Here is a 24931-nt window from a genome sequence, read left to right as displayed (position 1 = left end):
AAAAAGGATGTGAAAATAATGAAATAAAAATAAAAAAATAAAAGCGTAAAAATATTTTAAGCGGCAAAGCATATGGAAGCAATGAAAGCTATGCCAAGATAAACTAAGCTAAAAATAAAGTATTTCAGTTGGAACAACGAAAAAGCGGAAAAGATGTTGAAAAAACGCGCACAACGTGACTGCTGACCGGTTTTCTCAAAGCGTCTAGTTGTCTTTTTGTTGTGTTTTTGTAGAGAAGCTTGAATGTGTTGTTGATGTTTTATTTTTGCCACAACCGCAGCTAATACTAATTTTTTTTTATGGCCTAGTGTTCGTGTTTATTGTTTATTTTTCTGTTTGCACTTTCGCGTTATTCTGACTTTTTCGTAATTTTTTTTTTAGAAAAAAGATTTAAGTATAATAAAAGAGAGAAGTAATATTTATTTTTTTTGTAATAATATGGAAAGAAAAAATAAATAAAATAAAATAAATTAAATTAAATTAAATTAAATAAATAAAATACAATAAAATACAACAAAATAAAATAAAATAAAATAAAATAAAATAAAATAAAATGAAATGAAATAAAATAAAATAAAATAAAATAAAATAAAATAAAAAATAAAATAAAATAAAATAAAATAAAATAAAATAAAATAAAATAAAATAAAATAAAATAAAATAAAATAAAATAAAATAAAACAAAATAAAATAAAATAAAATAAAATAAAATAAAATAAAATAAAATAAAATAAAATAAAATAAAATAAAATAAAATAAAATAAAATAAAATAAAATAAAATAAAATAAAATAAAATAAAATAAAATAAAATAAAATAAAATAAAATATATATTTTTTATATTATTGAGAGCAGAGCTGTTATTTTTAGGTTTTCTTATAATATCTTTATTTGAGACTAGTTCTATGTTCATATGCTAATTCAAGGAAAGCTTATTTATTATTATTACTATTTAGGAAAGTATAATTTAAGAAAATTTATAAAAGTTTTATTCAAAATTCTTATTATTTTTTTTTTTTTTACTTTTCAGCAACTTAGGCAATACCACGAATAAAAAAATCGAAATAAATATTACCAACATACAAAAAACTATCGAATGCAATAAAATAATCGTATTTTTATGATATGAAATAAATTATTATTAATTAAAAGTATAAAAAATATGCGCTTAATAACAACGCAGCGCTAGTGCAATATTTTTCCAACAATACATAAATGAAGGGAAAAATTCAAAAACGTGAATGAAACCAAAATAAAATATTACATAAATAAAGTGCCGACAGTGTTTTCGAAAAGAAATTAGTGAATTATTTTTAACCCGTGTGTGATATTTACAAACAATTCAATATGAGTGGTTATATTATTAAGCAACCGCCACTCACAGCGCTGGCACATCCCCGAAATAAAAGTGCAAATAATTTACAAACAACAACAACAAGCAACTCTGCAGTACTTCGTCTGTTTTCCTTCACAAGTTTAGTGCTGCTGTTTTGCTGCAGCATTTCGTACATTCCACAAAGCGACGCCTTCAATCTGGAGAATCGTTTGCCAATAGTCAAATATGGACCACATGCGAACTCTTATTTTGGCTATTCCATAGCAACGCATACGGTGGGCGAATTCAATTGGCCGAATAATACAAAATGGTGAGTGATCATGAATTTATATATTAAATAACTTATAAGGGACTAGGCTAGATCTAACTGGGGAATTTTGAGATGGGTGCTTTCGAATGGAGGGTTCAATACAATTTTTATGGTGAAGTGTTTCTTTAGAATCGCGCAATTTTTATATTTAAAAACAACTTAGTATAGGTGATTTCCAATGAATAGCAATCATATTTTCAGCGTTTAATACTCTCTAATAATTCTATAAAAAACTCAAATGCCATAACCAGTTTCCATAACGAGGCTGCAGCAATCACACTTGCCACTTCATTCAAAAAAAAAAAAATTACCCCAAACAACTCATTTCATTTATGCTAATGAGTTCAAGCAACGCGATAATTTCATTGAAAAATATTTTGTCTGATGCAACAGCGCGCTGCACATCAGTTAAATCAAGAAGAAGCGTGCCATACAAAGAGAGGGGTATATAATAATTATAATAAAGAAAATAATATCCCCTTTAACAAACATATTTAAACAAACAGGTATTCCAATTGGTATAAAAAATGGTATACAAATTGTATATAACATTGAACAGAAAAATGCTGTTTTCTGCGAAAATTTTCCTCGAAATCGTGTACATTTTCATAAATTTTATTGAGATTTCACTTTTTTTATAAAATATAAATTACAGAGCTACATGCGATACAACTTAAATTCTTTAAATCAATGTTTATTATACCACAAATGCATGAATTTAAGGGGAAAAGATAATACAAATAATAAATTATATAACTCATATGTATGTGCATACTCCCTTCCTCTCCATGTACTTCAATTAGTTGGCATAAAATCAAAAAGTAAATTTGCGCAACATTTTAGCAATGCTTTAAGTGCTGAGCAAACTGTAATGTGATCAGCCGATATTCGAAAAGCACAAAAATTGTACATATATACATTAGGGTGACCCTTATTTTCCAAAGTATTCCGATTCTTGATCGCACCCCCTAGAAATATGCGAATAGCCCAAAAACTAGTACATACAAAGTTTTAAGTCAATCAAAAAAGGTTTAGAGGTTGCGCAAGGAGCTTGAAATCCTGAAAAATTAAGAATTTTTGCCATTTTTATGTCTCCATATTTCAAAGCCACACTATCTGGTTTCAATACCGTAATAAGATCTGCATTTTATTACCTTTCCAAAATTACCACAATTTTAAAAATCGGTCGATTGATGATAGAGTTACAGAAATACAAATATAAAAGTAAATTTAATGTGGTGCATTCTCAAGCGTCGCATGCTCGTGATATACCACCGTTATAACGGTTCTAATGTTATTCTTATTATCTTATTACGTTTTTATGTATTTATGTTATTCTTATTATCTTAAACCTTTTTTGATTGACTTAAAACTTTGTATATACTAGTTTTTAGGCTATTCTCGTATTTCTAGGGTGTGCGATCGAGAATCCAGAAACCTTTTTTATCCTCCATACAACTAAGGGCCACCCTAATATACATATATATATATAAATAAATAAAAAAATCAAAGGTAAACAATTATTGCAATTATTTGCTCTAAACCGTTTTCCTATTTCTTATTTTTACATTTCTCAAAAAAAATATTTTTTAATCAAAAACAAAACAGTAAATATTTTATAAAAAAAATATATTAAAAAATAAATAAAAAGAAATTATTTAAAAAAAATTAAAAAAAAAATTATTTTCAAAATAAAAATTAAAAAAATTATTTCGTAAATATTTTATTAATACAAATTATTAAAAAATATTAATTTTTTTTATTTAATTATTTAAAAATAAAAATTAAAAAATTTATTTATTTAAGCATAAAAATTAAAAACAAAAATTAATTTGCAAATTTTATGTAAACATTAAAAAAAAATGTGTTTAATAAAAATATTTTTCTCAAAAATATATGAAAGATAAGATAAAATACTGCTGACTAACCTTAGAACATATAAACAATTAAAATTTTATACAACAAACAGCAAGTTGTACTTTGTACACTGGTTGGTATGCAAAAAATTCCTCAAATACCTCTTTGGCTACAATATTTACTTTAGCACGATAATAACAGTTTTATCTTTATCTTAAAATGGTGTTTATATAAAGCATATTTTAACAAAAAAAATTCTCCCTTGATGACGTTTCTGAAAAAAAAAATCGTTTCGAAGTAGTTTTGCCTTTGTATAACGGTGTGCAAAACGTTCCTCAAATATCTCTTTGACTGAGTCCACAATATTTCCTTGAACACGATAATCTTTAACTTGGTAAAATGGAGTTTATTATTATTATTATTTATATTTGCTCTTAAGCTTATTTTAACAAAGAAATTCTTCCTTGACTCGTACAAACAATATTACTGACATCACTTTTCAAACTGCGGAATTTTGATATTTCCTATTACAAATTTGTAATATCCGCAGAAATTGTAAAATTCCGTAAAAAAAATTGCTTGCCAAACGAAAAGTTCAATTCACACATTGTGCCATATGCCTACCAGAACCAAACCACATCATTGAACCAATGCGCTCATTGGACACTGCAATACAGTTAATATAAATATTTACAATATATTTCCATTTGTTTTTGTGAAATATCAGACAAGCAATTTGAGCGGAATTATACTGAAAACATTCAGAAATGAATTTCTGCAATAATTTCCACTGTTGCTACTATTTTTAAGCATTTTACATTTGCACAATATACAAATTGACGTCAGTATGCTACCAAATCTTTTTTGCTTCTATGAAGAAACCATTTGGTACTGACTTATGTATGTAGAACTCTTGAATTTGCTTTAAATAAATATGTTTTTGGTGGCGAACTCTTACACAATTTGTATGTGATTATAATATAGCTTTTGTCGGTTCAATTGCTTGTTCGATTTGCTACTTTTTGTTCATAATACGAACATTAGAGATTTGTCTACAAATTTTGAAAAATTTCAAGTTTTTGGGTTTCCGTAAGAGTTTATGTAAATAGTTGAATTTTTGATCTTAAAGGCAGTACCTATTCTTGAGATATAAGATTAATATTTCTTGGATAACAAGAAGTGGTCTGAACGGTCTTTATTTTCGTAAAGTAATCCTCTTCTATAAGAGTGTACAGCTACTGGCGTACGCCGATGATATCGATGTCATTGGAAACTACACCCGCGCCGTTAGTTCTGCTTTTTCCAGACTGGATAAGGAAGCGAAGCGTAAGGGTCTGGTGGTGAACGAGTACAAGACGAAATATCTCCTGTCGTCAAACAAACAGTCAGCGCATTCGCGTCTTGGCTCCCACGTCACTGTTGACAGTCATAACTTTGAAGTTGTAGATAATTTCATCTACCTGGGAACCAGCATTAACAGCAATAACAATGTCAGCCTGGAAATCCAACGCAGAATCACTCTTGCCAACAGGTGCTACTATGGACTAAGTAGGCAATTGAAAAGTAAAGTCCTCTCTCGACGAACAAAAACCAAACTCTACAAGTCTCTCATCATTCCCGTCCTACTTTACGGTGCAGAAGCGTGGACGATGTCAACATCCGATGAGACGGCACTAGGAGTTTTCGAGAGAAGAGTGTTGCGGAAGATTTATGGTCCCTTAAACATTGGCAACGGCGAATACCGCAGACGATGTAACGATGAGCTGTATGTGTTATTCGACGACATAGACATAGTCCAGCGAATAAAAAGACAACGGCTACGCTGGCTAGGTCATGTTGTTCGAATGGATGAAAGTGCTTCAGCTCTGAAAGTATTCGATGCAGTACCCGCTGGTGGAAGCCGAGAACGAGGGAGACCTCCCCTCCGACGGAAGGACCAGGTGGAGAGGGACCTGGCTTCGCTTGGTATAACCAATTGGCGCCAAACTGCCAGAAGGAGGGATACGTGGCGCGCTGTTTTGGACTCGGCTATAACCGCGTAAGCGGTGTCTACGCCAGTCAAGAAGAAGAAGAATCCTCGAGAGATCACGCGTTTTTGTAATTTTCAATTAAACAGACCTTGTAATGAAGCGAATCGAATATACAACCAGCATGAATCACTTATTATCCTCGAAAGAGGAGTTTGAGAAGTGTTTCGACGATAGGAAGAAGCACTGGTAGAAGTTTATAATATGGAATGGGGACTATTTTCAGGGTGACAATATTAATGTCGGCGAAGGAATAAATATTTTTTTCAAAAACCGAAAATTTCCGTTATTTTTAGAACACACTTCGTTTAAATGTATAGCCAGTTAACGATATGAAAACACGGCTTTTATACATAACCAGTATAATTTATCGTTAATTTAAGTATTTTCAACACAGTGTGAACTCAGCTTAAGTCAACTTATTGCGTGATTTCAGCATACGCATAAATTATGTGCCAAAAGGAGAATTTTATTAAAATTTATGCGATTTCATTTACATACTTTAACAACAAAAATATCATATTTGTTGTTGTATATCTACAATGCCTACATACAAGCATATTAAATGTACTCCAATAGGGCACATGTACGGGTGGTGTTGTTGTTATTGCTGTTGCTGGTGTAGGGCGTTGTAGGCGCCGCATTATTGTGTTGAGTAAGCCGCATAAAGCGTAATTTTTAGGGCGTAGCAGAATCGTCTGCCAATTTTGTTGTTTTATCTTTTGTGTCTATGTTTGTTTGTTGTTGCTATGTATGCTATGTATGCTATCTGTGCTATGTATTCTGACTTACTTACTTGAACATATGCCATAATGCTTAAAAATGTGGAAAACAATTATATCAAATGGCGTGGTAATCCACGCAGCTCAGCGCAATGATGTCATTACTTTGCCCATTCGCGGCATGGATTTTCAGTCAGTTTATGCCATGCAAACATATATATTTACATTTTACAAACATTTTATGTTGTTGTTATTTTTGCTATTCTTGTTGTGCATATTTTACAATTTTTTTTTTGGCGTGGCTGTAAACTTTTGTTCTTAATTTATTAATTGCTAAATTATGCTGCTGATGGACAACAGCGGCTACTTATAGTTGTTGTTTTGTAATTGTTTTTGTATGTTTGTCTGTATTTGTATTTTATGATTATTACTTGTTGTGCCACTTCGATTTATGCGCAACATGAACTTGGTGGTTTGTAAAATTTATGAGTGCCCTATCGTTGTTGTTTTTAGTATTGAATTTTGTAAGTTTTAGCCAAAACATTTATGACATTACCAAATATTTATGAATTTTCTTTAATTTCGTAAAATTAACTTGCTCTATGAAGGCTTGTATAACGATCAATAGCAAGGTTGAAGAATTGATCGCTCGACTGCTAGATCAATACACGCAAACTGGAACTATCAGTAAATCGCACCTATATTATTTATGTACTTCTGATTACTTCGATATTGTGACTAGTTGATAGTGCTCATTCAAGGTTCCTAGAAGCGGTATAATAAAGATAATGTAAAATACGTTCTGGGAAAGCCCTTCATTCTTCTTATCAATAACTGTCGTTATAGTTATTATATTAGTGAAATACAGATATATATATGTATATGTATATATCTTGATATAGTGTTCGCTAAATTATTTAGAATTACATGTATGTAATCGATAATAGTGCAATAAAACTGCAAGAAAGCTATTAAAAAATACAATAAAAATATATTCGTTCAAATCTTACAATGCACTTCCGGTGTGTAAAACCGATACACCGTTAACAAAATTTACTGTTTCTCATAAATAAATCAAATTCCACAAAACTAAGAAAATCTGTCAAAAATCCGTAAATACCATTCGGGTGATATCTAAATTATATTGGAAGCTATTGGTAGTTTTTGATGTATTGAGATTAGTCACGATGTATGAATGATTCTCGAGTCTAGCCTCATCTATTGATCATACACATATACGAGGTGTGTACAAAAAATAACGGGAATTTAAAAATTTCCAATTTCAATTATGTATCCAACTGTAATGATGGCCCAGCCTACATAATCTATTTCCAAAAATAAAGACAACCTTAAGGATCCGTCGTTTTAAAGCATACGAGAAATATCTGAAAGATCCAAAGGTTATCCCAAAAATCGAATTTAAAAAGTGTTTCAATGATTAGAAGAAGTGCATAATATCGCATGTGATCTATTTTGAAGTAGAGTATTGAATAAGAATTACAAAAAACGAAAATTCCCGTTATTTTTTGAACACACCTTGTATATACATATATATCTTAATACTTCTTTTAATATTCATATCTATCTTCTAAGCAAAATATAATTCCTCTCAGAACTCTTTGCAAACACCAATTCAATCTCAAGCTTTACCGCAATTTTTTTAATGTCATATTAATCATGATCATTAACTGATTCATCAGCTGTGATTACCGGTGTGTATTGGTCATTTGATTTGCTGTTAATATTAACTGTTCGTTGTTGTTGTTACGGGTAATTCACCTTCAACGAGGCATCCATTAATTGTACACACGCCATTCACGCTCATCAAAATGCCATAAACGTTGCTTGTTTCATTGCATGTTGGCGGTTTTTTTATTCTACTTTTATAATTTCATCTATACAATTCGATAAAAAATGTATATACAAACATATAACACATGTGTATGCAAATAAAATATAATTATATTATTGGCAGTGATTGGTGCTTGTAGTCAATATAAAATATTACACACCCCATAATAGGTAAATAATTTTATTTTGCAAACAAGTTGTTGTTGCTGCTATATTATTGTTGTTGGCATATAAAAACAATAATAATAATAATAAATTGGCCAAATGGGTTGAAAAAATAAATATACAAATTAAAAGAGTAAACAATAGAAAAATTAGCAATGCGCGAAACGTCGGTTCGTCATTTACTCATAAAAAAGTAAATAAAAAATATAATAAAAGAATTATTATAAAATGTTCTTCGCTAAAAAATGACGCAAGAATATTTTTTTATATTAATTACACGCTGATTTGTTGTTTTTACTTAATGTTATTAGCTTTATTGCTGTAGCGGTATTTGTCATTTGTATTTATTGCCCCTGAGCAATTAATCTCATCTCAAATTGATCGTGGCAATCGAAACGTTGATCGAACTCAAAGTTATTTTTTTTTTCTTTTTCGAACTCAAAGTACAATAGATATAATCATAAATGAGTAAACGCTGCTTGTGCTCTTTGATATTTGATATTTTTATGTTTTAGGTTTTTTTTTGTGCTTTTTTTTTAAACAAAAAGTAGAAGGTCAGTTATACGGAATTTTTTTTAATTTACATTTTTTTAATTTTTTTTTTTGTATATTTCTGAGTGATAAACACGTTCTCTCCTTCTATGCTTGTCTTACGTTTATTAGTCATTGATTATCGATTTTATTTAATAATAGTATTTAAACAAAATATTTATTTATTGATGTTTAAGTCTCTATATTATTACAATTCATGTTTACTTTACGTGATCTTTAACTGACTGACGTTTTCTGTTTAATACAATTTTCACATTATTTTCATTTACCTTGTTTGCTGACTAACTTCTTAATGCTACATTAGCATTGCCATTTGCTAAAATACTCACTCATAAAATGAAAAATATTGTTCAATTAATATTTCAATACATTATTTTTTTAATTATGTGTAAAAATTGATTTCTGGTCCATTAGCCGACTAGAACTTTAACAATAATACTCTTTGTTCCATCAGAACTTGAGCTCATATACATGAGTAATACCAAACCTCAATAATTTTTCGGTCAATCAGTTTTCAATGTATCATACTTTGCTCAATGCTTTATGACCTGAGGAGTTTTCTTATAACTTTAATTGTACAAACGTGTTCACTGTTTCGAAGATTAGTTATAGAACCTAACCTAAACACATACTGTTCTTGATGAGCTTATGGTAGATTAGAGAGTTACTCAACCAACTACGTAAAACAAAGAAAAGAAATTATGAGTAATATATTTAGAGAAGAGAGAAAATATTTTAAGAAGTATGGTTTCTTTCTACGGTCGTCAACTTTAAAGAATTGTTAGAACATAATTTAAGATATAGACTTTAGGTATATTGTAAATTTAATAAGATTTGTTGATGAGAGATCTTGGCTATTAAAAGACTTTTTATCAAAATAATATTCTTAAAAATCATGACAACTTTCATTGACAAATTTTTACTTTAAATTTATAGCACTGTTTTGAAGGGGTGTTCTATGAAGTATCGAACTAAAATTCTTACCTTCCCAGCTTTAGGAAAGTATACATTACGGCCAATAGATTTTCCCAATTATATTCTTCTGGAATTCAATTAAAGTATACAGTTTTGTTCAATAATGCTTACACGCCTTTGGAAATTCAGTATATAAATTAAACTAACCCTTAAAAATATTTATTGTCACTTAATTCATTAAATACTATCTTGGGAGAATATAGAAAGTGTCACAAGGGTTACAAAACATTACAAACAATTAAAATAAATACAAAACAGACATCAAGAAATTTGAAAGAATTTTACGTATTGAGAACAAGACAAAAGTTATGACCACTTATTCCAGGAAAAGTGAGAATTGACACAATTTGTGTGCTACTATGAGAACTCGTCGAGAAGTGACAGCAGGGAATTAAATTTGAAAAAAAAACAAGCGATGGGGTTTAACTGAAAAATATGCGCTATAAAAGCAACAACGATCTAAGTAGATGTCTCAAGAAAGATGTAGACAACAAACAAACAATAAAAAATCACATAAAATAAATACCGACCAAAAAATGCAGGCGTCTTAAAGTTAATACACAACATTAACGAGACATAAAAATCAGGGCACCTGCAATGAGAACGACAACGAACAAAAGAAAGGGGGCACACAAAAAACAAAACAACAACAAAGAACACAACAACAACGCAATTGTACGCATTTGTTGCATGCAACTTCGAGCTGCAGCGGTAGGCACATTGAACTAAATCGGACAGAACACGTAATGAAGTATTCCGAGCACGCATGAATGTAGAGCAAATTAACCCTTAATGCTGGCGCTCGTTCTAAAAACAGAGCGGGAAAAATCTTTAATTAAGGAATACAAAAAAAAGAAAAGAAAACGTGCACAAAAATCACGTGCATTTCATTGCCTTCGGTAGCTTTTGTTGAAAAGTTGAAGAAATGGCAGAATTTTAAATAAAAATCATTTTTTTTTATAAAAGAAAAGGAAGTCGGCCGCAGACACGTGCAACGAAAACGTGCCGTTATGATTTTTTTTTTTTCTATTTGAAGGTATTGTTTTACCAATTGTGCTGTATGAATCAGCTGCAGGCTAACTCGGGAGAATGACTGATTGACTGGCTGATTGCCGCAAGTGATTATAGAAATTTTTACAAGTGGCCTCTACTAAGTTACTTTAATATTTTTATAGCTATTTTTTCTACCTTTTTCGGTGAAAAGAATTTTTTCCAAACTCATAAAATCAATCGTTTTGCGTCGCCAACAGGTAATAAATTACACATAACGAATCGGTTTGCGCACTTTTCAAACGCACTGTTGACGTTGATGAAGCTATCGACAGGATGTCAAGATTATACCTGTCAGATTGTCGCTTAACGATAAGCCGTGGAGACAGCAGCAAGAAGAATAGCAAGATTAAGGTGATACGAGTACCTTCGTCCTGACCGCAGTGTGCAGCGGCAGCACGAGTGGCGGCGCTACCACGTAATACAAATTTACGAGGCAGTGCATATGAAAGAAAATAAAAACAAAAGTATTGCGGCATAAACAACACTTAACATCGCTCGCCGTCGCGCCACACTCATTTGTTTCTTGTCTGTTCAAAAATTTTGGCTGGTCCAACGAAAATTGTATTTTAAATTCCAAAAAAGTCCCACAGCGGCGATTATTTATTTCATATTTTCCCTTTTCACCATTTTTTATTTAATTTTATTTTTTCACTTTCATGCTTCATTCTTTCTCGTTGTTCGTGCACCGCTCACATCGTCATTTGCTGTCAATTCGAAAGTGTTGCAACATTTGTCATTCCTTAACTTTTCCATTTCATTTGACATTTTTCAATGTCACAACTCATTTAACATTTGCAGCGCGGCACTCATGCGCTCACTAATGAGACTTTCTCGATTTTTGTACCAAAAATTATGTCTGCCCGCGCCCCCATTGTGTGCGTAAGGAACGGAAATTCTTGTGTTGCGAGTTGTGAAAAATTACACTGTCTCACAGTGTATTATGAGCTATCGATTTGAAACCAGCAACGATTTGTACATGCTGACATCTGACACGGACCCTCTTTAAATGAAATCGTATAATGCCGCTAATGTAAATATTTAACAGTTAACAGTTTTCCATTAGGGAAAACAATAATTTGTAATATAATAATAGATATTATTAATGAATTTCTGTTGTAGTCGGGGTATAAAATGTGCAAGTAGCTGTTTATGGTTAAGTTTTAGACATAATTAGTATTGTTGGGTGATTACAGTTTTGCACAGCTGGAGTTTATATGCACCATTCGAGTTTGATTCAAGTGTTTAATAAAGAAAAATGCGCTTAATATAAAAGATTTAGCAAATTTCTTTAAATTTATTTTTTTCTATAAATCAATCAAAGGTCAAAAGGTCAGATATCTCCGAAACGCTATAAAAGTGACTGAAAACAAGTAAGGAAGAGCTAAGTTCGGGTGTAACCGAACATTTTATACTCTCGCAATTTATTTATTTAACTTTATTTATATTATATATGTAATACACAATTTGACCCACATATTCGTCATATATATTGTATAAAGTCCATTGAAAGTTGGAAACCCTAATATTATATTATTAGAAGCACCGAGGTCCTCATGTTCGGTATATGAGGCCTTGAAAACCTATGGTCCGATTTTGGCGATTTTTAGAATGGGGCTGCCACACTATTAACATAGTATTTATGCAAAGTTCTGCACCGATATCTTCACTAGCGCTTACTTTATATATTATAAAGTTAACGATTCAGATCGTCTTCATAGTTCTGGTATATAGGAAGTAGGCGTGATTGTGAAGCGCTTTGGCCTATTTTCACAACATATCATTGGGATGTAAGGACACTATTACAAACCAAGTTTCATTGAAATCGGTCGAGTAGTTCCTGAGATATGAGTTTTTGACCCATAAGTGGGCGACGCCACGCCCATTTTCCATTTTGTAAAAAAATCTGAGTGCAGCTTTCATCTGCCATTTCTTATGTGAAATTTAGTGTTTCTGACGTTTTTCGTTAGTGAGTTAACCCACTTTTAGTAATTTTCAACCTAACTTTTGTATGGGAGGATCATAACCACGCCCGATCCGATTTCCTTCATTTTTTAACTGTATTAGAAGTGGCTAAAAAAAACGACTGCAGAAAGTTTGGTTTATATAGCTCTATTGGTTTGCGAGATATGTACAAAAAACTTAGTAGGGGGCGGGGCCACGCCCACTTCCCCAAAAAAATTACATCCAAATATGCCCCTTCATAGTGCGATCCTTTATACCAAATTTTATTTCCATAGCTTAGTTATGGCACTTTATGTGTTTTCGGTTTTCGCTATTTTGTAGGCGTGGCAGTGGTCCGATTTTGCTCATTTCCGAAAGCAACCTTCCTATGGTGCCAAGGAATAAGTGTGCCAAGTTTCATCAAGATATCTTAATTTTTACTCAAGTTACAGCTTGCACAGACGGACGGAGGGACGGACAGACAGACATTCGGATTTGAACTATATCTAGCTCGTTTAGTTTTGGGTGTTACAAATAAATTATGTGAACAAAACTATAATACTCTCTTTAGCAACTTTTGTTGCGAGAGTATACAAATTTAAGAACGTCTAAAAAGTTGGCAAAAAGAATGTACTTATACTTAAGTGCAGCAATAAGGCCTAGATAGATAGTTTTTTCTATAAACCTATAAGGTCAAAAGGTCAAATGATCTTAAAATGTTATAACAATTACAGACAAAAATTTATGCGAGACCAAAATGTTGATAATGAGACTATACTTAAGTACAGCAATGAGTCCAAGAAAGATGGCTTCAACGCATAATGGTTAAAAATTTCTGATGGTATTCCTCTATATATCTATATGAAGGATGGATAATTAGATATAAATGCCATATTTTCCATCACCGATTTTTAATTTTATTGCGATTAAAATGGGAGCTTTCTCTTAAAGATCGGTAGAAATATTTACTTCGACACCATACATACTTTTTCTAACGGTATGTTATTTCTGACTCCTTCGATGCTATATTCAGGCTCTTCATATTTCATGTAAATGAGTTCTGCATAGTCTGACCTCCAGATTTCCTTCCTACTTTTAAAATAATTCATCTATTTATTTAATTTTTCAACTTTACTCTGTGTTTTCTAGAATTTCAAGTTCTTTTTATATCTTTTTCGCATCTTTTACTGCCAATAAAGTTTCGAAGTGAAGACGACGGATCATATTTTATGTAGCAGTAAGAAATAAGTTGTTTCATAATCTAACTAAATTATATGTAGTGTATAGAAGGGAACTTCTGTGTAGGAGGGAGTTCAAAAGAGAGCACTTCTTCCACAGCGATCGTTTGAAGGCCTTAAGAACAAAACTTCGGAATATTCCTTACAAACGCAGTCAGTGGCTTAAAGTGACCTAAAACCGTAAATTCAAATTCCTTTACTTTTAAGGATGCTTAGAATCAGAGAAGAAGTTCTCTTACAAAATCTGAAAGCATTGCCGATATAAAGAGAATTTAGTCATGATTCATACAGACTTCTATAAAAAATAATATTTGTACTAAGTAAAATTTATGGTAGCAAAACTCATGGTTAAATACATATATTTAAACGAGTGTGTGATATGTATTGTTAAAATTAGAACCGACGATAAGCGATTTATCAAAATTTGATAACAAACCGGTGCTTAATCACAAATTTGTCATGCTGTTTAATTGACGATTTGTTTGCGGAACTAATTGTTGCTAATGCGACAAAAATTACGTAATTTGGGGAGTTACTGAAATATCACAGAAATAAAATAATTATACATATTTAATACAATATATAATATTTCACTTTTCGAATGCGCTTATACGCACCCTGTATAAAATTGCATGGAACTCCGTACCTGACCTTTTCTAATGCTGCGCTTGAACTTCACTTGTTTCCACTTATACACAGCCATAAATCACTTGTGAATATATGTAAATGTATATGTAATGGTATGCGTGCATAATTTGTATTTCAGGTGAAACATGACAAAAGTAAAATATAAAAGAAAAGAAAAAGGAAGTGCTAGAATATTATTGTCTAAGCTACACGTAGTTAGTCTACACAACAGGTTGTTGCCAAGCATCGGCTTACCTGTGTTATAATGAAGAGTGAATATATGTATATATGTTTGTAGTTGCGTGTAAATATATATGCAAAGTAGTATTTATGCTACATTCTTGAAGAATATACGAAATGAACATAAAACACTTCGCACTTCTCTCAAAGGGGTGCTTATGAGTATACAGTGGATATGTGTAGTATGCGGTCGGTTCCTTTTTTATATGTTTTTAGTAAAAATTAAAAAACAAAAATTAATAAAAATTAAAAAAAATTTTTAAGAAAGTATAGAATGTAGTTTTATATCAAAAACATGTCAACTTCATAATAATATAAGGTTCTCAATAATATACATCAGGTATGTATATCTACAGTCAAACTAATTTAATTTGTTTCTAAGAGTTAGGTGCAGTATCTTTACGAGATTCTGATTAAAACAAATTATTGGAATATTTAGAGTCTCTTTCCAGAGTTTGAAGATAATCCAATGATCATTGAGCTATTTAGAGACCCTTTCCAATATTTAGAGATGATCCAAGGGTCCTAGAGTTGTTAAGAGTCCCTTTCCAATATTTAGAAATTATCCAAGGATCCTTGAGATATTTAGAGACGCTTTCCAATATTTGGAGATGAGATTTGGATACTTGAGATATTTAGAGACCCTTTCAAATACATATATAGAGATGATCCAAGGATCATTGAGTTATTTAGAGACCCTTTCCAATATGTAGAGATGATCCAAGCATTCTTGCGATACATTTAGAGATTCTTTCTAATATTTAGAAATGATCCAAGGATCCTTGAGATATCTACAAACCCTTTCCATTATTTAGAGTTGATCTAAGGATCCTTGAGATATTTAGAGACCCTTTCACAATATTTAGAGATGATCCAAAGATCTTCATTCTGGAAATTTGGTCTATTTGAGGTCACAGTAATGTCAGAATACACATCGTCGTAATTTCAGAAAGTTATAAATTATAGTGAAGATATAGAAAATTTGGTCACATAATGTCAAACTAGAACACCGAAATTAATTAAATTGCCCTTCTTAATTTTTTTAATTTTTTATAAATTTTTTATTATTTATAAATATTAATATTATTTAGTTTTATGTAAAAAAATGACATTTTGGTAAAAATATTTGTATAAAACTATTTCAAGTGTTCGAATACTTTATAGCCTTACTGTAAGAAGAACATAAATTTAAAGAACACGACAAGTTATAATAATTTTAAAATATACAAAGTGAAGATATTTAAATGCAAATACGCTGCTGGGGAGCACACATATATGAAAACATATAAACTTGCAAGAATGTACATATGTATGTATCATATGGGCACTTGCCTCTATATATTATTAGTGTTTTTTAATAATTATAGACCTTAGTAGTATATAAAAGAACCTAAATCATAATTCTCTTTTTCTCTACTACTCATTCATTCATTCATAACGGCTTTACTGCAGTTGTTGTCGAGGTGGGTCAGTTTGTCAGTTTCGCTGAAGGGCTTACTTTCAAGCCTCAAGCAGATTAACAGACATTCCCATTTGAAAGTCATAAAAGCAAGCATTAGCATGTAGTTAAGCAGTTTAAAGTTATATTTATGCTTAAGTAATAGCAGTAAATCTCTTTGATAGACTAGCAATAGTACTATATAAATGATTCACTATACCATACTATACTATATTCCCTCTACTTTGACACATTTTCCACTGTGTCGGCGGCGGCTGCTGTCTTTAGGCGCTAGACGAACGCTATGCGTTGACTAGCACTTGGCACTTATGTTGTCAATTAACGCCTACTTCACATTTGGGTTACATGACATCAAACAAATAAAAAAACAATAACAACAACAAAATAAGTAAGAAAAAACTATTTTAGTACGCACGCGATCGTGGCAAGCTGCAGTATTTCTAACATGATCAGTGGCGCACAACATATGGGCATACCACATCAGAGTGAGCGCTGACCAATGCACGCGGTAGCAAGTGTAACCATCCATACACAGCGGCTTTCGAAATTTATGAATATTCGGCGTTTTTTTTTCAACTCCAAATTTTTGTTGGAAAATTAACTGAATACTATGAAGCTATGCCTTTCGAGTGAAAACTTTTTTTCGAATAATTTTAATTAACTTGAAAAATTAATAGATTTTCCCTTTTTTGTTGAGTTTTCATATATTTTGAATATCTTTCTGGCACAGTAAAAGTGCTCGGTTGCAATTTATTGCCATTGAGCATGCGGCAAGTAATTGAGAAAATAGCTGAATAATTTAATTAATTTACTACATTTGATGTGCCTTACGTCTGGTATTAGGCGTGATATTTATTGTGAAATATACATATAATACGATATTTACTGTTAGTTTCAAGAATTTTTACGCCTCGGAAAAATTTCGAATTGACTAAAAGGTTTGAAAAATCACACCCAATTTGTTTAACAGGAGATGCTATTCCGTGTTATAGCCTAGACAGACGAACAAAATTAATTGGCATTAAGAAATGATAATGCGCATTGAAATTTTATAGTGACAGACGACAAATTTTGTGCATTTATACAGCTGATTGAGAAATTTGTTTATTTATTACAAACGTGAAATAAAAATGGATAAAAAAGAGTTATTAATGGCAATTTTGGTATTTTTGGAAAACAAAAAGAAATTTAATGAAAGAATTAAATTGTTATTAAATACATTACAAGATAATGAAGTGCAATTAAAAGCAATAGTGGATTTTAACGAAATCATACATGCTGGACTTGTATTCGCTCAGGAGCACCATCGACATATTTGGAAATTCGTAAGTAAATAGTTATTTCAATTTGGGATTGAAATCAAAAATTGCATATTTTAAGGATCGAGGTGGTATATTTTGGGAGCACGATGTCCCAACCATGGATGACTCAAGGTTCAAAGAAAATTTTCGGCTAGATAGAAGGGCATTCAAAAAAGTGTGCGAAAAGGTAAAGAGTATTGGAAAAATGGATAGCAACATGAGGCGCTGTATCTCACTTGAAAAAAGAGTAGCTATAGCACTCTTTTCTTTGGGTTCGGCAGCGGAATATAGGACTGTTGCTAGTTTGTTTGGCGTTGGGCGCAGCACAGTTGGAGAAATTGTGATCGATTTTTGTCATGAAGTATGTGGTACTCTTTCGGATTGCATTAATGCATACCCCCCACATCCGCAAGAATTAAGAAGAATTGTAGAAGGTTTCAAACTGATGGGGTTCCCACAATGCTTTGGTGCTGTTGATGGCTGCCACATCGAAGTGCAACCCAAAAAAGTGGAAGCCATAGACTATTACAATTATAAAGGCTGGTATTCAGTCATTTTGTTGGCAAGCTGTGATCAGAGGTAAATTTATGACTGTATTGATTCTCATACACATGTGTTTACATTTCTTATAACTTGCAGATCAAAGTTCACGTACATAAACATAGGATCCACTGGGAGAAATAATGACTCGTACATATTTGAGAGGAGTTCACTTAAGAAATTTCATGAACACGCTCGTATTTTTAAGGAAAATAGCGAAATAATTGAAGGCATCAATGTACCTGTGCTTCTTATTGGCGACTCAGCTTTTCGTTTATCACATCATATGATGAAACCATATCCATGTGGGGTTAATCAATCGCCTGTTGAAAAGCACTTTAATTATCGACTGTCCAAATGTCGCCGAGTGATCGAAAATGCCTTTGGTCAACTTAAAGCGCGCTTCCGTAAAGTTGGAAGAGGCTTGCAAGTTGCTCCTAAAAATGTTAATATTATAATTAGAGCATGTTGCATTTTGCATAATTTTCTAAAGATTGAGAACGATGAAGTTTTTCCCGCATGGATACAAGAAGCAGCAGAAGATGAAAGAAGACATCAACCCAATCACACAACAAGATTAGGAGAAAATGACCAAACTGCGACAGCGGTTAGGAATGCCATAGCAATGAGATGTTTTTTAATAATTATAGACCTTAGTAGTATATAAAAGAACCTAAATCATAATTCTCTTTTTCTCTACTACTCATTCATTCATTCATAACGGCTTTACTGCAGTTGTTGTCGAGGTGGGTCAGTTTGTCAGTTTCGCTGAAGGGCTTACTTTCAAGCCTCAAGCAGATTAACAGACATTCCCATTTGAAAGTCATAAAAGCAAGCATTAGCATGTAGTTAAGCAGTTTAAAGTTATATTTATGCTTAAGTAATAGCAGTAAATCTCTTTGATAGACTAGCAATAGTACTATATAAATGATTCACTATACCATACTATACTATATTCCCTCTACTTTGACACATTTTCCACTGTGTCGGCGGCGGCTGCTGTCTTTAGGCGCTAGACGAACGCTATGCGTTGACTAGCACTTGGCCCTTATGTTGTCAATTAACGCCTACTTCACATTTGGGTTACATGACATCAAACAAATAAAAACAAAAACAATAACAACAACAAAAAAAACTATTTTAGTACGCACGCGATCGTGGCAAGCTGCAGTATTTCTAACATGATCAGTGGCGCACTACATATGGGCATACCACATCAGAGTGAGCGCTGACCAATGCACGCGGCTGCAAGTGTAGCCATGCGCTTAAGGCTTTCGAAATTTATAAATATTCGGCGTTTTTTTTTCCAATTCCAAATTTTTGTTGAAAAATTAACTGAATATCATGAAATCGTTAAGCTATGCCTTTTGAGTGAAATCTTTTTTTCGAATAATTTTAATTAACTTGAAAAATTAATAGATTTTCCCTTTTTTGGTGAGTTTTCATTTATTTTGAATATGTTTCTGGCGCAGTAAAAGTGCTCGGTTGCAATTTATTGCCATTGAGCATGCGGCAAGTAATTGAGAAAATAACTGAATAATTTAATTAATTTACTACATTTGATGTGCCTTACGTCTGGTATTAGGTATGATATTCGTTGTGAAATATACTTATATTCACTGTTAGTTTTGAGAATTTTAACCGATTTTTGTTTAAATTCAGAAAAATTTCGAATTTAGTAAATTGGTCGAAAAAATCACATCCATTTTGCTTAAAAGGAAATGTTATTTTGGGTTACACTCGGAAATTGAGGATTGGGTCTCACGGTTATTCCAAAAATTAGTTATTGATAGGTCTCCCGTGACGGAGATCACGGCGATCCCGGTGATCCGGATGTTCTGTGATGCTAGGAACTTCGGAGTATGGATCTAGATACTATCTTATAATGACAAAACACTCAAAACACTTCGAGGTTACCACAAATCTATTGAGTTTAATCGGTTGACTGAAGATATGACATCCAAGATGGTTCAACCACAACCTAGTGAAAGTTGCGCAGCCAAGAAGATAGAGTCGAGGTGTTTTCACAACGCTTTAGAAAATTGGAGCTATGTATATTACACTAAAATCACATCTCAATAGCAGATAGGTTTTAAGACCATATTTTTTCTTGTCAGAACACTCTCTCTTAGCTCCCCAAGGACAGCTCAAAACTGACTAAGTGAGATCTTCTGTATTTGCAGAGATCTGCCTACAAACCTAACCTAACTATAGCCCTCCGCGAGTCTAAAAACATTGCATCTTACCTATAATTGAAAGGGTTATTTCAATTGCAAACTTAAAGATTAAGGTACTTTCACCACTTCTATACCAAATTCAAAAGATACTTCTGCAATGTAAGAAATGGTAGGGTGTCTTATCAGATGTTTTATTAGCTACTTATAATTTCTTCGAAACATAAATGCATTAAATCGTGGCGAATCGCATAAATGAATGAGAGGGAATGATAAGTGTTGAAAAGCACACAAATTAAATACTTGAGTAATAATTCAAAAGCAGACAGTCAATGTAAGGCGCACTTCCGGCTATCTATTGATAAATACTGAGGAACCCTTCCACTGGCACATGCTCATTAAAAGCAGCAGCAGTAGACACTTCTTCCCATTAAAACCAAAAAAAAAAATAAAAAAAAAGTAAAGGGAAGTGAGAACCAAAAAGGGTTTAATTTTTATTGAAAGCATAAATTGATAAGATAAATGATCAAAGGGCGGTTCTAAGCCAATGATAAGGCAAACAAATATACACGCATGCGTGATGTTATTAAATTTATGAGGCGCAATTTGGGAGAATACCAATTAAGTGGCAAAGAGAGGCGGAAGAAAATTGTAATGCAAGGCATTGGGCGAAAATAAATTAGGAAAAGTTGAAGAAAATATATAAATCTCCAGAGAACGTGTGTAAACTGAGTGAGTGAGAAGTGAAAGTAATTTACTAAAGAAACTCATCCTGACTACTGTTTTCCCCAAAAAAAAGTGTGAATGAAAAATTGCTCATCAAGCACTTTGACGGCATGTCAACGCCTACAAATTGTGCATGCACATATTGACATAACCACAAGTATTTACGAGTACTTGTGAATATTCATGTGCGTATTCATTTGTCTTCTGAAAACAATGAAAGTTTCATAGGAAATTTATTCTGACACGACTGCACCGCTCTACCAGCCAAATGTCAAATGTTATATTACTCATCTGACTTGTTCCTTTGGTTGTAATCTCTGGCGGTGTGTGAGTAGTGGGGAGCGGTTTTAAGCGAGCGATAAGTAAATCTATAAACACTCACATTCATAGGCCACACATTCATATCGGATATGACACGCGCCCCAAACTTTTGGCAGACAGCTGGCGCCCATGTGGGTACACAAACACTTCTGCAGAGCTGAAAGTGTACAGATATGCTTTTTAACATACATATTTACTTATTTAAATGTAAATATGCATATGTGTTGGGCATAACCGACGTAGACATTGACGTAGTATGGCATGTCTGCTTTTCTAAAGTGAAATTTATTTCCGGTTTGATATGAAATTTTATGGATATTTGTTTATGCCTCACGTTTATTTTGAAGAAAATTAATGAAAACTGAAAGTGACTAATTTATTAATTTATACAGGTGTCTTTACAATCTTATGTCGGGGTAGTTGTTGTTGTGAACAGGAATAATTTTGGCATATGGTCTTAAAAATGTGTCATACAGTTTTAAATATATTAAAGATCGGATTTATCGCGTACTTAAATCAAGTTTAGAAATGCATAGGTCTTCTCGTATGTACATAGTCTACTTGCTAACTAAAATAGACGAGCCAAATGGATCCATGCTAAAAATCTAATTTAAGTGTGTCTTAACAACTAACTGAGATAACTAAAATGAAACTATTGATATTTGTGTGAGATATTTCACAAAAAAAGTTATGGAATCGATAGTTGTTGCTGTAAGAAAACATTCCCCAAATAAGTTTCGACGAATACTGCATAAAATTTTCGGGTTTTCCGGTTACGTAGACCCGACTGTCTTTGGAAGAGTTTTGAATTCGGTGTACAACTATTACAAAACTGATTTTGGCCGTGGGGACCAAATCTCTGACTCTTATCTTAGGTTAAGTGTCATTTGGTAAGAGGACAGGTATTATCTAGTACCAAAAATCTGTTAAATCTATCACTATGTTTGTCAAAACTCTACCTTCTTTCATAAATATACCAAATTATTTTATATTAAATGGTAATCTTTAAAAATGATGACTAGTTCCAAATTCACCATGGGATTAGATCTGTTTTGAAATCAATCTACATCTAGCATAAGACTCACTTTGGTCGTGGGATCAAATCTCTGACTTTTTCTTAGGTTAAGTGTCATTTGGCATAGATCAGATATTATCTGGTACCAAAATTGGATCAAAACTGGCATTATTTTTGTAAAATCGCTAGATAATATATCAAAATCTCAAAATGAACTCAATCACTTCATATTAAATGCTAATCTTCAAAAATTATGTTTAGTACCAAATCCACCATGGGATTCATACTTCCAATATCTCCTAAATATTAGAAGCAAATGTAAAACATTATTAGTTTTAAAAATATTCGTCATGGATTACGAAAATAAAACACTTGAAAATTCTTAATGAATCAGTTGTTTTTATATAACGTTCAACTGATTTCGTTGAAATTACTCAAGCATTTAACTCAAGTGGCCACATCAAACAGATCAAAAATTAAGTTCTATGATTAACTTCAAGTATCCTGCCGTCAGAACCAAATATGGCTCATCGAATACATTGGAACGCTTGAAAACACTTTAACTGACTCAGCGCACTTAAGCAGTATACAGTCAACATTGCAGCCGAACAGCTTCAAATTTCATACCACATGGGATACTGACTTAATTTCAGATAATTAAATTCACTTAACACACGCTGTGGCAATAAATTTGCAAAAACTGGTTGAGATTAAAAAAAAAAACAATCAAAAAATTGTTTTAAAAAATCTCTGGAGATAATTTATTGCATTCGATTGCTCATTTGTTCTTATTAACATCAGATTGTTTTAATACTTAAATAAACATGATAATGCCATAATTTGCAGAGGCTAACTAGTTCCAAAATGTGGGCGTTTTCAAAGTGATGAACTTTGTTTTTTAATTATTTTTATTTTTTTTAATTTTTTATAATATTTTTGAAGCAAACCGGTTGAAAATATTTTTAAAAATAAAAGTGAAGAATCAACCAGTTTTATAGAGCTGACAGTTGTACATATGTACTTACAGTAAACATACATTTATATTCACTCTGCTCATTCTACAGAAAAATCTTCATCATTCATCTGCCTGCTGTGGAGCAAGCAACCTGTTCTACAACGTTGTAATTTAACATTTTATGCGTTGAAGATCAACAATGTTTGCTTAACAGCCGTCAGCTGTGAGTGTTTATTTTACTGTTGTTGCTTTATTCCCCAGCTCTTCACTTGTTTATAGCCAGTTGTTGGTAAACAAAAAAGTTGATTGCTCCAAAGAGATACAAACTGATTCATTGCGCAAACTTTTACTCATCACACCGTCAAGCGGAAATCTGAGTCAAAAACATTCGAATACATTTCTACATGTTCCATATAAAATTTATAAGGAAGTGATAGCACACGTACTCATTGTTTTCGATCAACGTTTTTCGTTTGTTTTGCCATTAAATTCACAGAAAACTCAGACATTTTCTATGGAAAGCACTTTTATAGATAAATTGCTATTCGCATAGCACTTTCAACTTTAAAATTTACCTATGACTCATCTATAAACAAAATATTGGCTCTTACTCATTTTAACATTGTCCGTTTGTGTAGGTGCTGCCGACAGAAGCTGTGGCTCATTCATGAAATTCTGCAATTTCAGATTTTTTTGTGGCAATATTTTTGCCAACAATAGCATTTCAATACGCCATTTGCTGTTGTTGCTCGGAATTTCAAGTACTCGTCGCGCCAAGTGTCCTGCCACTGTAACTTTTACCATTTTTCATACATTTTCATTTCTATGAGTGTTTCTAGTTGTTATACCCAACGCACCAATTGGTGGCCTAGTATGGTTTTTCTGTTTGATCTAACTTTAGTTAGGATTTTTTCTTTTATTATAAAAAAATATTTGGACAATTGGAATTAATTTCGAAAAGTCAAGTTTGAGTAATTTTAGAAACAATTTTTAATTTATTTTTAAGGAATTTTTTTGTTAAATTTTTAGAATTTTATTAATTGAAATAATAATTCTTTAGGAATGTTTTAGACATTTTTAAAATCATTTACATAATAAATATGTATATAGTTTTCTTTATATCACAGTAAGTTTTTCCGCTTCTTATTTTTTGATCTTGAGACGTTTATTCAAGGACTTCAAAAAGCTGCGGTTAAATATTTAAAATCTGAACTGAAAAGGTTTAATTTTCAAAATAAAATCATTCAATCTCTCTCTCTCTCTCATATTTTATGATGGTCAAATATCAATTCTTGATTAATATGAGGATAATACATTATGTAGAAGGTAATAAACCAAACCAAATATGATCTGATCGAAACTTTGCGCTTCGTGAAATAATTTTATGTTTCCTAAAATTTGAATCAAGCATGAAAACCAGATATTTTCCCACAGATCACTTCGCCAAAATGTCTATTGATAGAAATTATCGCATGATTTTTGAGAAATTTTTTGTCAGCAAGGCAAAGCTATTGCTTTTTACCATTTTCATATGATATGATTCATGA

The 24931-nt window shown here is 31.9% G+C and overlaps 2 protein-coding genes across 3 annotated transcripts in view; both read left to right on the top strand.

Annotated features, from left to right (window-relative positions):
• The first annotated feature begins 1029 nt into the window (after positions 1-1029).
• Positions 1030-24931, top strand: part of LOC105212263 (integrin alpha-PS1) — a 169146-nt gene continuing 145244 nt past the window's right edge. The window contains exon 1 of one of the 2 annotated variants that reach the window (XM_054232357.1): positions 1030-1645. In XM_054232357.1, the coding sequence (XP_054088332.1) occupies positions 1347-1645 (299 nt within the window). In that variant the 5' untranslated portion in view covers positions 1030-1346. The remainder of the gene's footprint in view (positions 1646-24931) is intronic. The other variant, XM_054232358.1, reaches the window with a different exon arrangement.
• LOC128922318 (putative nuclease HARBI1) lies at positions 9727-23033 on the top strand. The gene is made up of 3 exons (XM_054232361.1): positions 9727-17677; positions 17733-18232; positions 18293-23033. The coding sequence occupies exons 1-3, from the start codon at positions 17483-17485 to the stop codon at positions 18858-18860; spliced, it is 1263 nt and encodes a 420-aa protein (XP_054088336.1). The 5' UTR covers positions 9727-17482; the 3' UTR covers positions 18861-23033.

Source organism: Zeugodacus cucurbitae, chromosome 5, assembly GCF_028554725.1.
Source record: "Zeugodacus cucurbitae isolate PBARC_wt_2022May chromosome 5, idZeuCucr1.2, whole genome shotgun sequence".
Classification (NCBI taxonomy): Eukaryota; Metazoa; Arthropoda; class Insecta; order Diptera; family Tephritidae; genus Zeugodacus; species Zeugodacus cucurbitae.
Note: the sequence above shows the minus strand (reverse complement) of the source record. Positions and strands in the feature narration are given on the sequence as shown.

Bases quoted from the DNA above. Each gene is read 5' to 3' on its own strand.
- LOC128922318 (XM_054232361.1), top strand. From the start codon at position 17,483: ATGGATAAAAAAGAGTTATTAATGGCAATTTTGGTATTTTTGGAAAAC. The intron at 17,678-17,732 runs GTAAGTAAATAG...GCATATTTTAAG, and splicing joins ATCGACATATTTGGAAATTC to GATCGAGGTGGTATATTTTG. The intron at 18,233-18,292 runs GTAAATTTATGA...TATAACTTGCAG, and splicing joins TTGGCAAGCTGTGATCAGAG to ATCAAAGTTCACGTACATAA.